The sequence below is a fragment of the Primulina eburnea genome, chromosome 12 (assembly GCF_022965805.1).
Source record: "Primulina eburnea isolate SZY01 chromosome 12, ASM2296580v1, whole genome shotgun sequence".
NCBI lineage: Eukaryota > Viridiplantae > Streptophyta > Magnoliopsida > Lamiales > Gesneriaceae > Primulina > Primulina eburnea.
The window spans coordinates 9406113-9420041 of NC_133112.1; the positions used below are offsets into that span (position 1 = coordinate 9406113).

Below are 13929 nucleotides of genomic sequence, written 5' to 3' on the forward strand. Positions count from 1 at the left end.
ACTACGAGACTTGTTATTTTCGATTGTTTGGCTTTAAAATAACGCTGGTGTCGACTAACCCCGATCTCAGGACTTGATATTTAAGTTGTATAAAAGCCGCTAGGTTCATAATCCAGTTGAGGAAAAAAATTTAAAAAATAAAAAAGAAAATTCGGTCGAATTTTAGATCAAGGCCAATGCAATCTCCTCCGAGACGGCCCAACGAGTCAAATCGCGTTTTTGCATTTTTATGGAGGTTTTGTGAAGCTTATAACTTTTTGTAGGAAACTCCGAATTTTATTCCGTTGATTTTTATGGAATCCTCTCGACATATGCTTCGAGTCCATATATCTATCTCAAAATTTTACATTTTGAAAATTTTCAAAAAAAAAAAACGATGCGGTTTGCGCTCGATTTTCATATGTATATCGATTTCTATATATATTTGGAGCTATTATGAGCCTTTATGTTCTTCTTCAGGAAATGGCTCCATCATATCCTTCTCAACCCTGCACTCGTGTACAGGCTGCCATCCTCTTGAAGCAGCTTGCTGTGGGGGCCCGTGCTCCTGATTAATATTTAATGACCAAACAACCAGGATTTATTAATGTAAACAGCGAAAGCGATTAAAATTTTCTCATTTTGGGCCTACAGAAATTTCGGCATGACCTATTCGTAAATAGGACATCCCAAAAATATCAAAATATCACAACAACATTTATATACTCGAAATAAAGTCATAACATCAATTCACAAACCTATAGCCGCACTGGCCAGGACTAAACACATGCAGAGCCGGCAAGGCTCGATCACACAACTATCAATTCAAAACATCGTAAAAATAACAGTACAGCTACACGGGGCATCTCCCCGGTAAATGTATGACTCCATAATATAGTATATATATATCTGGGAACTCTCAACCACGACTCGACGACTGGGCACCACTACCTGACGCTCCACCAGACGCGTCAAATCCTCCTGAATAACCTGCTATGGCATCAAAAACAACCACAGCATAAAAAGAAACGAGGGGTCGGGCCCCAGTACGACGAACCAGTAATATTACGACAAATATAACTGACATGAAATAAAGTCAAGTAAAATGCGATGCAATGCAATGTAATGCAATGCGTGTCGGTAGCAACGAAATAATGGATACCAAAATGGAGTCCAAATGAATCGCATCAACAACAGTAACAGTGGCCACCCGTGCCAGGACTGCAGCAACGTAATAACATGCCGCCGCTCATCCATGCACGTAGCATCGAGGGTACGGGTGCGACCCGCTCAGTCCTCATGCAAGTCATCAGGAGTGCTAATCCTACCCACCCACTCCATCGATGACGCTACAACTCGATAGATCAGTAACAATAGCAATCAACGGAGTCAAGGCTCGAAATGCTATGCACTAATGAGATCAACTCAAATAAATGCGTGAATGCAATCACGTTATTCACAAAAGCACATAAAGCACGCCACAACTCATACATAATACTTAACGTCATTTCACATCACTATAGACGTCATAATAAAACAGTTCATGCGTACCTCAACTGAACCCTTAATTTACCACTGAATTTCTTAAGGATTTCTCGAATAATCCAATCCTGTGGCAAATAATACATTTCATATCAACTTCAATTTATTATTCCAATATTCACTAATTTAGCCTAAAATTCCAAAAATCCATAATTTAGGCTTTAAAATTCCTAAAACTCATAGCAAAGTCAAATATAGCGATTTATTTAACTTACATATCTCAATACCGGACAACTTGAAATTTCGAAACTTCAATCGTACCGAATCTGAAATTTTCGATATTTTCTAGGAATTTCCAAAATTTTCATTTTCTATTTCTAATGCTCTAAACGCATCCCAATAACGATTTAACATTTCAAAAATCACAAATTCCCAAATTAATAGGCTAAATTCGAAATATTATCTAATTAAATTTCGAAAATTAGCTTAATACCTCCAATCGGCTCCGATATAGCACCTACAATCAATAATCCAATATATATTAATTATTGGAACTCAATTGAATTAAAATCCCCAAAATTCGAAACCCTAAAACCATAATTATACCTCTGAAATTTCGAATATTACTCAAAACTTCAGATTCAAGCTTCACCTAGGATAACCCGAGATTTCTTTCAACTTTTCCGGCGAAAAACAGGCGGCGGGTTTCCGACGGGTCTACGAGAGTCGCGATAAAACCTTGCAAAATGGGTATCACTGGATAGCTCTCGTCGAGAAGATTCCAAAACTATGCTTACTTTATTTTTTTGATAAGCGGAGCGACCACAATCAAGGAATGAAATTTCGAAAGGGAAGGAAAAGAAAACGAAGCTCGGCCGATGCAGCTTACGGGAGAGAGAAAGTGATAATTATCATTTCATTTTTTTTTTTTTTAATTAAAACTTACTCAAATTGGGCCGGGCTTAGGAATGTGTTTGGGCCAAATATATTGGGCTCTCACATTCTCCCTTACTAATAAAAGATTTCGTCCTCGAAATCTAGCATACATAACATTTATACAAAAGTGGTTTACAAACATTTACCACTGATAGTACATAGGGAAATCAGAATACATGGAATAATTTATTACATTTTCAAACAAGTGAGGCCATTCCTGACGCATCTTAGCCTCTAATTCCCATGTAGCTTCTTCTCTCCCATGTCTACTCCACTGCACCATAACCAATGGAATCGTCTTATTCCTCAGTTGCTTCACTTTGCGATCAAGAATTTGCACTGGATGCTCAATATAGCTAAGGGAACTATCCAACTCCACCTCATCAGTCCTCAAGACATGAGAAGGATCTGGTTCGTACTTTCGTAACATAGATACATGAAACACATCATGTATCGCAGACAAACTCTGCGGTAAGTCCAAACGATAAGCCAAAGTGCCAATCCTCTCAACAATCGCATATGGACCAATATAACGCGGAGCTAGTTTCCCTTTGCGCCCAAATCTCATAGTACCACGAAACGGTGATACTTTCAAGAAAACCTGATCGCCAACCTGAAATTCTAAAGGCCTACGCCTTTTATTAGCATAACTGGCTTGACGATCCTGAGCTGCTTCCATTCTTTTCCTGATCATTTCAACCTTCTCTTTCATTTCTTGAATAAATTCTGGCATTGACATTTGTCTTTCTCCTACATCTTCCCAGCATATCGGAGATCTACACTTTCTACCGTACAAAGCTTCAAATGGTGCCATTCCGATGGTTGCTTGGAAGCTGTTATTGTAAGAGAACTCAACAAGTGACAATGATTCCTGCCAACCACCCCTGAAATCCATCACGACTGCTCGCAACATATCCTCGAGTGTCTGAATGGTCCTTTCAGACTGACCATCTGTCTGTGGGTGATATGCAGTACTCATCGCCAGCTTTGAACCCAATGCTGATTGCAAACTACCCCAAAACTTCGAAGCAAACCTGGGATCACGATCTGATACTATGGTTACGGGCACACCATGCAATCTCACCACATGATCGATGTACATTTTCGCCATTTTCTTATAAGTACAAGTACGATCATAAGGAATAAAGTGGGCTGATTTAGACAATCTATCAACAATCACCCAAATCGCATCACAACCACGATTAGAACGAGGTAGGTGTGTCACAAAATCCATAGCAATGTGCTCCCAATTCCACTGTGGTACTTCAAGACTATGTAACATACCACCAGGTCTCATTCTCTCAGCTTTAACCTGTTGGCACGTCAAACATCTAGCCACAAAATCAGAAATCTCTTTCTTCATACCTTCCCACCAGTAATGAGATTTCAAGATATGATACATCTTTCTCATTCCAGGATGAACACTGTGTCGACTACAATGAGCTTCACGAAGTATAGATTCTTTCAAATCTATCAAATTCGGAACCACAAGTCTACCTTGATAGCGCAGACATCCATCTGAAGCAACACTGAACTTTTCTGATTGACCTGTCTGAGTCAATTCTTTCAATCTATGAACATGCGGATCAGTTCTCTGTGCTGCTTTGATTTTAGAAACAATTTGTGGTTCAACTTGTATAGATGAAACTATAAAGTAGTCGCCCTTAGACTGATAAGTCCATCCTGAAGTTCCCAAATGCTCATGAATCTTTGAAATAGTCAAAGATGTCAACATTTTAGGCTGAACCTTTCTGCTCAGAGCATCTGCAACTTGATTCATTCGCCCTGGTTGGTACTGAATCTCACAATCAAAGTCTTTAAGTAATTCCAACCATCGACGCTGTCTCATGTTCAAGTCAGACTGTGTAAAAAGATACTTCAGACTCTTGTGATCAGAATAAATCACAAACTGTTCTCCGTACAGATAATGACGCCATATCTTCAATGCAAACACAATGGCAGCTAACTCCAAATCATGAACTGGATATCGAGTCTCATGTGACTTCAATTGACGAGAAGCATACGCAATCACTCGCCCATTTTGCATCAAAACACAACCCAGTCCATTTAAAGAAGCATCTGTACAGACAACAAATCCACCTGAGCCTGAAGGCAAAGCTAGCACTGGAGATGTGGTCAACTTTTCTTTTAAAGTCCGAAAACTAGACTCACATTCTGCAGTCCATACAAAACGTCGATCTTTCTGTGTCAACTGGGTCATAGGTCTAGCTATTCTAGAAAATCCTTCAATGAAACGCCTATAGTACCCAGCTAATCCCAAAAAGCTTCGAATCTCAGACACATTGGTTGGTTTAGGCCAATTGATAACAGCTTCAACTTTATTAGGATCAACAGATACTCCTTGTGCAGATATAACATGGCCTAAAAATAAAACTCTGTCCAACCAGAACTCACACTTAGAAAATTTGGCGTACAATTGCGCTTCTCTGAGTGTTTGGAGAACTAATTTCAAATGTTCTTTGTGCTCTGTTTTTGACTTAGAATAAATCAAGATGTCATCAATGAAAACGATAACAAATTTATCTATGCATTCCCGGAATACACGATTCATTAAATCCATAAAAACCGCTGGAGCATTAGTCAAACCAAACGGCACGACTAGGAATTCATAGTGTCCATAACGTGTCCGAAATGCTGTTTTAGGAACATCTTCCTCTCGGACTCTGAGCTGATGGTATCCGGAACGAAGATCAATCTTGGAATACACAGAAGTACCCTGCAACTGATCAAACAAGTCGTCAATACGCGGCAGAGGATACTTATTCTTCACAGTAGCCCGGTTCAACTGCCGATAATCGACGCACATTCTCATCGTTCCGTCTTTCTTCTTTACAAACAATACTGGAGCTCCCCAAGGTGACATACTGGGCCTGATATAGCCTTTCTCCAGTAAATCTTGTAGCTGTTCCTTGAGTTCTTTCAATTCTGTTGGAGCTAAACGATATGGTGCTCTAGAAATAGGATTTGTCCCCGGCATCAATTCAATGCTAAGATCTATTTCCCTTTGAGGTGGAAAACCTGGAATCTCATCAGGAAATACATCTGGAAAATCCTTGACAACGGGAATGTCTGAAACTTTCAATCGTTCTTCCCGTGTTGCATCAAGAGCATAGATCAAAAATCCTTCATTGCCGATTGACAACAACCTGAACATTTCCATTGCAGATACTAATGGAATTCGAGACTGTGAATCATAACCATAAAAATTCCATTTGCTGCCATAATACGGTCTAAATCTGACAACTCCATGGAAACAATCCACAGTAGCTCGATAATTCGTCAATATATCCATACCGAGGATACAGTCGAAATCAGACATAGCTAATTTGATTAGATTAGTTATCATAATATTATCCTCAAATCTAATCACACAATTCAAAACTATCTCATTGGACACCAAGTATACACCGGCAGGAGTAGCAACTGACACAATATCCAACAAAGGAATAGTAGCAATCTCATGCTCATCAACAAATGCGGCAGATAAAAATGAATGAGATGCTCCTGTGTCTATCAATATGCGTGCAGGATAGTCAAAAACATAACAAATACCTGCAATCACTCCTCCTGGTGCATCCTGAGCCTGGTCTTGAGTCAATGCATGGACTCTAGCCTGCTGTGGCACTGTAATTTGTTGCTGAGGAGGACCTCTAGGCGGTGGATAACCAGATTGCTGAAATGACTGTGCAGGAGCATGTGGCTGGAAAGCTGGTACTCGGGGAACTTGTCCAGACTGTTGTGGCTGAAATTGCTGTCTTTGTGCATTAGGACATACTCTGGCGAAATGTCCAACTTGACCACAAACGTAACAAGACCCCTGAACTCCTACACATTGGGAACTAAAATGTCGACCACCACATCGGTCACAATGCACAGTGCTAGACGACCCAACAGAACCTCCCCCTCGTGCACTGCCTGAACTGGAGGAGCTGGATTGAGACTTCTTCTTGAATTGCTTTCCTTTTGCCTTGTACCTCTGCTGTTTGGGTTGTTGGTATGACTGTACAGGCTGATATGGAGGTAAATCCACTGGCATTGACATATTACTCCCAGATCCCTGAGAAACAGATGATGGACCTGGCTGGGGATCTCCTCTAAGCAAACTTGCTTCAATTTTCTTCGCCTTTTCCACTGCTTGAATATACGTATTAGGCGATCCAGTCATCACCAACGTATGAACAGTCCGCTGCAACCCATGCAGAAAACGTGATAGTTTAGCCTGATCATTCCTGGCAACATGTGGAACATAGGGCAAAAGAGCAGAAAACTGTGAAGCATATTCCACCACTGATTTGTTGCCCTGTACCAACTGATTGAACTCTTCTTCTTTAGCAGCATAATATGATGGCGGTGCATATTCCTGGGTAAAGTGAGCACGAAAAGCATCCCAAGTAATACTTTCACCAGAGTCCTTCATTGCTTCTTCTGTGGCTTCCCACCAGAGTTGTGCTCGATCTTGAAGTTGGTAGATGGCAAGCTTCAATTTAATATCTTGGGAATACTCCAACAAATTAAATAGATGATTTATACTTTTCAGCCAGCTTGCTGCTTTTTCTCCGCTCTCGTTGCCAAAGAATTTTGAAGGACGTAGTTCTTGGAACTGAGAAATTATTAACTGCATTCCTCCAACTTTCTGTGTCAGTTGTTCCACTTCTTGCTCAATCGCTACCTGTCTAGCTCCAGGTCTTTCAGGTCGAGGAGGTTCTTGGTTAACTTCTTCTTCAACATTTTGAGCGACTTGTCCTCGAGGTCGACCACGTCTACCTCTAATGATATCTGCAAGTCCTCGAACATTTTGCGCCTCAGATTCTTGTGCTATTTCTTTTCCTTTTCTACCTCTTCCTCCAGGTGCCATTCTACACGACACGAGGATTAAATCCACAGGCAGATAACAGGTAAAAGAAATTTATAGGCAATTTTTTTTTTTTTTAAACTACATACCATGCCTAATCAGCTAGTCATTCTAATGCAGGTAAATTCAATCAAATCACACCAAATAATTCAAATAAGAGCAAATAGTCAAACACATGCACAATCATGTTATTTGTGTCTAGACTCAAGTGCCCTAGACCCTAATTCGAGCATATCCCAGTTACGCTCTGATACCAACTGTGGGGGCCCGTGCTCCTGATTAATATTTAATGACCAAACAACCAGGATTTATTAATGTAAACAGCGAAAGCGATTAAAATTTTCTCATTTTGGGCCTACAGAAATTTCGGCATGACCTATTCGTAAATAGGACATCCCAAAAATATCAGAATATCACAACAACATTTATATACTCGAAATAAAGTCATAACATCAATTCACAAACCTATAGCCGCACTGGCCAGGACTAAACACATGCAGAGCCGGCAAGGCTCGATCACACAACTATCAATTCAAAACATCGTAAAAATAACAGTACAGCTACACGGGGCATCTCCCCGGTAAATGTATGACTCCATAATATAGTATATATATATCTGGGAACTCTCAACCACGACTCGACGACTGGGCACCACTACCTGACGCTCCACCAGACGCGTCAAATCCTCCTGAATAACCTGCTATGGCATCAAAAACAACCACAGCATAAAAAGAAACGAGGGGTCGGGCCCCAGTACGACGAACCAGTAATATTACGACAAATATAACTGACATGAAATAAAGTCAAGTAAAATGCGATGCAATGCAATGTAATGCAATGCGTGTCGGTAGCAACGAAATAATGGATACCAAAATGGAGTCCAAATGAATCGCATCAACAACAGTAACAGTGGCCACCCGTGCCAGGACTGCAGCAACGTAATAACATGCCGCCGCTCATCCATGCACGTAGCATCGAGGGTACGGGTGCGACCCGCTCAGTCCTCATGCAAGTCATCAGGAGTGCTAATCCTACCCACCCACTCCATCGATGACGCTACAACTCGATAGATCAGTAACAATAGCAATCAACGGAGTCAAGGCTCGAAATGCTATGCACTAATGAGATCAACTCAAATAAATGCGTGAATGCAATCACGTTATTCACAAAAGCACATAAAGCACGCCACAACTCATACATAATACTTAACGTCATTTCACATCACTATAGACGTCATAATAAAACAGTTCATGCGTACCTCAACTGAACCCTTAATTTACCACTGAATTTCTTAAGGATTTCTCGAATAATCCAATCCTGTGGCAAATAATACATTTCATATCAACTTCAATTTATTATTCCAATATTCACTAATTTAGCCTAAAATTCCAAAAATCCATAATTTAGGCTTTAAAATTCCTAAAACTCATAGCAAAGTCAAATATAGCGATTTATTTAACTTACATATCTCAATACCGGACAACTTGAAATTTCGAAACTTCAATCGTACCGAATCTGAAATTTTCGATATTTTCTAGGAATTTCCAAAATTTTCATTTTCTATTTCTAATGCTCTAAACGCATCCCAATAACGATTTAACATTTCAAAAATCACAAATTCCCAAATTAATAGGCTAAATTCGAAATATTATCTAATTAAATTTCGAAAATTAGCTTAATACCTCCAATCGGCTCCGATATAGCACCTACAATCAATAATCCAATATATATTAATTATTGGAACTCAATTGAATTAAAATCCCCAAAATTCGAAACCCTAAAACCATAATTATACCTCTGAAATTTCGAATATTACTCAAAACTTCAGATTCAAGCTTCACCTAGGATAACCCGAGATTTCTTTCAACTTTTCCGGCGAAAAACAGGCGGCGGGTTTCCGACGGGTCTACGAGAGTCGCGATAAAACCTTGCAAAATGGGTATCACTGGATAGCTCTCGTCGAGAAGATTCCAAAACTATGCTTACTTTATTTTTTTGATAAGCGGAGCGACCACAATCAAGGAATGAAATTTCGAAAGGGAAGGAAAAGAAAACGAAGCTCGGCCGATGCAGCTTACGGGAGAGAGAAAGTGATAATTATCATTTCATTTTTTTTTTTTTAATTAAAACTTACTCAAATTGGGCCGGGCTTAGGAATGTGTTTGGGCCAAATATATTGGGCTCTCACACTTGCCCTCAATTACAAATCCCACCAAATTAGCCGACTTAGGTGAGAAGAGGCAGAAAGCAAAACCCTGGTCGCTAAGAAGGAAGAAGTGCAGAGAGGCTGCTGAACGAAGAAAGGAAACATAATGCCAAGAACAAGAAGAGGTTATAAAAGTGATGCCATGAACAGCCTTTTAGATGTGAGATACAGCCTGATCAAGCTATGATTCTATAGCCAGAATTAGCAGAACAAGATGGTGGATCGACTATACCGGTATCATTCCCACCAGCTATTGAGTGAGGCTGATGCGGAGATACATGGATTGAAGAATCAGGTGGCACAACTCACAGGAGAGAATATGCAGCTTATGCAGCAAGTGGAACAAATGCAAGAAGAATCATCTAAAGATAAGGAACCGGAAGAGTCAGCACCCATAGACGCAGTAGAAGATGGAGTAGTTGTGGAATTGAGTGTCTTTAATTTTAGTATGAGTTTCCTTTCATTGTTGCTACGCTTTTGTTTCATTGCGACTTTTGTTATTTTATTCAGACTGACTATATTTTCCTACTTTTGATAAATCAATAAAAATGTTTTATTTGGTTTATTGATTTCCATTTATTTTCAGCGCAATCTATTCCATGAATTCTGTCAATTCGTACAACAAATTCTTAGTAACTTGTGAATTATAGGAAATAGCCGGCAGACCACCAAGGTAGAACCGTAACCCACGCTATGCTAACAAAAATCGTAACAATGAAGGGGAGAATGGACCCCTGCCAGCGTTCAACCTAAACCAAGTGGATCTGATGGTCATAGCCACTATTTTGACAACAAAACTTCAAGGTTTAGTGAACCTGAATGCTAATTAGCCACCTCTACCCCCACCGTCGAATGAGATCAAATTTCACTATGAATCCCTCTGCAAGAACAGGTGCACAACATTCAAAGGGGATGCCGACCCCAAAGTTAGAAAGAGTTGGATGAAAAGTATAAAAACTCAGCTGCGACTGTTGTAAGTCCCCGAGGCACTTAAAGTGGATGTGATCGTGCCTTTCTTTGAAGACAAAATAGGCAAGTGGCGGGAAGCAATATTTCCAGCCATGACTGTTGCTTGATAAGTCACATGGCAAAACTTTTGAGACGCCTTCCTGAAGCAATGCTATCTAGCCGAGGTCAAATTGAAAAAAATTGAGTGAGTTTGAAAATTTCACTCAAGCCCAGATATGTCATTGGTAGAATACACATCTCAGTTCAATGCCCTTGGGTCATATGCCCTAACAATCATGGTAGATGAAGTTCTAAAATTGCATCACTTCAAGAAGGGACTGAACAACCTAATCCGATCAGCTTTAGCAGTATATCAGCCAGCCAATTTTGTATATCTAATGGGCACAACCATCCGAGTTGAAATCGACATCCGCCGAAGAGAGGGGGAAAAAAGAATAAACGTCCTCTTACCGGCCAATCTTCTTAGGGCGGAGAGAAGTTCAAAAAACCCAATCAGTCAGGCAGACTTCCATAGGGCAATTTCCCACAGAAAACTATCAAGAACCCAGACCATGCCCAATACACCATTACAGACACACTGGGGAGTGTCGAAGAGCCAGTGGCGTGTGCTTCAGATGTCAGAAACTAAGGTACCATGTAATATCCCAATTTCCTTAATTTCATTTATATTGAGTTAAGATGATTATGCTGTTGATATGTTGTGTACTTGGATTAATTGAGTGTATTATGGAGAGCATGATTAACAAGAAAATTTATGGTGTTTTGTGTTCATGTTGTCTAAATTATTGATTTCATGTTCACTTGGTTGTTTGGTTATGTAAGTTAAATATTGAATTGTTGATGTAAATATGATACTTTAGATGTGAGAAAATGAAGTGGAGCAAGGGTAAGTGGAATTGGGATTTGATGTGCCGAAATGAGATGGAAGTGAAGCCACAGTTACGGGTTTTAGCATAATGATTTGGATATGGATCCATATGATGTGAGGCCACTACTATTAGAAAGCTAAATATAAGGCTACAACTTTTATGTTTTGGGATTTGTCCAAATCTATGTGGAACACAAGCCAAAAGCGCCCCGAAATGTGTCGTGAGTATTGTCATTCCTGCACTGACACATTTTGATAGATTGAGCATAATTATTAACCCAGACCTTCAAATGACTTGAAACCAATTTCAAGACATAGGGCTACAACGTTAATGTTTTCCACCTTTTAAAATTATGAAGGGAATAGGTATTACGGAACCAATCTTTGTTGACCACCCCAGCGCACCTAGCTCTTGATTTTTGGTGTTTTGACCGAGAGGTCCGTGATAGGGCGGTAAACTGTGACCGCCCTAGTACGCAGAAAGTGTAAAAATGTGTTTTGAGGATTTGATGTAATAAAATTAGTGCTAAGTAGTTTGAGAACTGATAAACTGCATTGAAACTAAGAGTTTCAGTTTGGCATTGTTAAGTCCAAAACTGAAGGGTATTGATCAAAGATTTTTAGTGAATATCCTATCATCTAGATAGAAGGGGTGACGTATGAGTGATTGAAATCTCCGAACATCCATAAATCTCGTGTTACTTAATTTCAGTTTTATTCTATATGTCAATCAGTTTATTTCTGCACTTTAATTAGTTAACTGATCGACATTGACATAACACTAAACTGACTCATAGTTTGAAAAAGTGGTAAAAATAATAATTTTTGGGCCTTTAAAAGTAGTTTGTTTGCCTAAAATCGGCTTCCCGAATAAAATCAAACTCTTCTAGTTGTGGGGCCCCGAGTCCGATATCTAATACTAATAATTTTAAATGTATCAAACCAAATGATTTAGTAAATGCATAATTTCTGGTTCACAATCCACATAAACAACGTCAAAATAATTTAAAGGTCACAAATGTTTGAAATATAATTTTCAACATATCAAACCAGAGTAGTGAACCAGAATAATCCAAACATCAACAAATAGCTCCTAAGACCCGAGAATCCAACTCTAACTCGTATCTCCTCGCCTGGAACTGGACTCTGGCATCCCAAGCCACGCCTCGCCTACCGTCAAGCACATGAAAACAAAAGGTAGCCGACATGCCGGTGAGTATAAACCCAGTATGATACAATCAATAACGTATGAGAATTAAAATTTCACATAGTTCATATAAATTCATAAAGATACAATATAATGCAATGAATGATCAGAAGCTGTGGGCTATCAATAAATCTCAAGATCAAGTGAATCATCTGGTTATAGGGTACCCAAGGGAATATAATCACCCAGCAACATCCACCGACTCAACCGCTCGGGGTAGAGTGCTGTGTTCTATAATCCCAGGACTATGGTGTGCCTACAGAGAGTGTTCAGGCCATAGCAGCGACCTCCGCATACAATATGCCAACTCAACTATAGCCCCATACGTCCAACAAATCAGTATATCAAGGCGACCTCCGCCATATCAAATCTGAATCAAAAAGTGGCTCAATATGCAATGCAATGATGCATTTCAATCTCATCAAGTCAATATCATGATAAGCTCATCTCAAAAGATCAATCATCAACAAATCACAAATAATTCATCAAGCCATCGAATTTTCAATTTAAAATAAAAATGATACTTTTACCTCGTATGTTACCGACCGTAACATACCTTTCAAATATTACCAAAGGAAGATCGAAATGTGTAGGTGAGAAGTCTTGAACCTTTGAATTCTACTATAACTCAAGAACTCGGATCATTTATCAAAACAGAGCAATTTCTGTACAAAATTCATAATCAATTCAATATGGCTTCAAATCAATATCCGCAAATTAGATATTCAAGAAAACTCAAATTCCAACAATTGTGTAAAGAAGTAATCCGTATCATTTCTTAACCGTAATATGCCATAAAACATTCATTGAATCATTTTGTCAAACACGTGGCGTGCGTGCTAAAGAGTTAGCTCCTTTACTTCTCCCTTGGCTTCAATTCCATTTTAAATTCAAACCAACACAATTTCAACATCTCCAATATCAAATATCAACACAAACATCAATTCTAAACTTCATCCCATTTCCAAACTTGAATAAAAATATAACATACTTACACCATCTTGAAGATCTTGGAGAGAGGATCACAAATCTAACTTCATTTCATAATTTCCTTGAACAAATCTCCCATAGATTGAAGAAGAAATTAGAAGATGAAAGGAAAAATGAAGAACCCTAGCTCTAAACCGATGGAGTAGGAAAAATGGAAGAGAAAATGATACAAAAATCATTCCCCAATCAAATATATAGCATCCAAACCCCAAAACACGTTTTTGAGTACGCTTCTGGGCGCCATAGCGCGAGATTTGGTGCAGGGGCGCGCACCATACTGCCCATTACACAAAATTTCAGCAACCCACGCGCTAGGGCGCCAGATCCTGCGCGATGGCGCGCGGTATTGTAGTATCCCGATGCCTAATTTGAGTTAATTATTGGATTAATTATATTTCGGTGGGATCGGAAGGACCGAA

General features: G+C 39.4%; 1 protein-coding gene across 6 annotated transcripts; it reads right to left on the minus strand.

Moving 5' to 3' along the window:
* Positions 1-683: 683 nt before the first annotated feature.
* LOC140807945 (uncharacterized) lies at positions 684-9379 on the minus strand. Of its 6 annotated transcripts, XM_073164906.1 has the most exons (5): positions 9066-9379; positions 8953-8976; positions 8529-8587; positions 5971-7274; positions 684-972 (listed from the first exon to the last, which is right to left on the minus strand). In XM_073164906.1, the coding sequence occupies exons 4-5, from the start codon at positions 7271-7273 to the stop codon at positions 899-901; spliced, it is 1377 nt and encodes a 458-aa protein (XP_073021007.1). In that variant the 5' UTR covers position 7274; positions 8529-8587; positions 8953-8976; positions 9066-9379; the 3' UTR covers positions 684-898. The 6 variants fall into 6 exon arrangements, 2 of the variants coding, with proteins under 2 accessions (XP_073021007.1, XP_073021008.1); XM_073164907.1 differs by lacking the exon at positions 8529-8587; XR_012112776.1 differs by lacking the exons at positions 684-972; positions 5971-7274 and adding an exon at positions 7682-7967.
* Positions 9380-13929: the final 4550 nt, after the last annotated feature.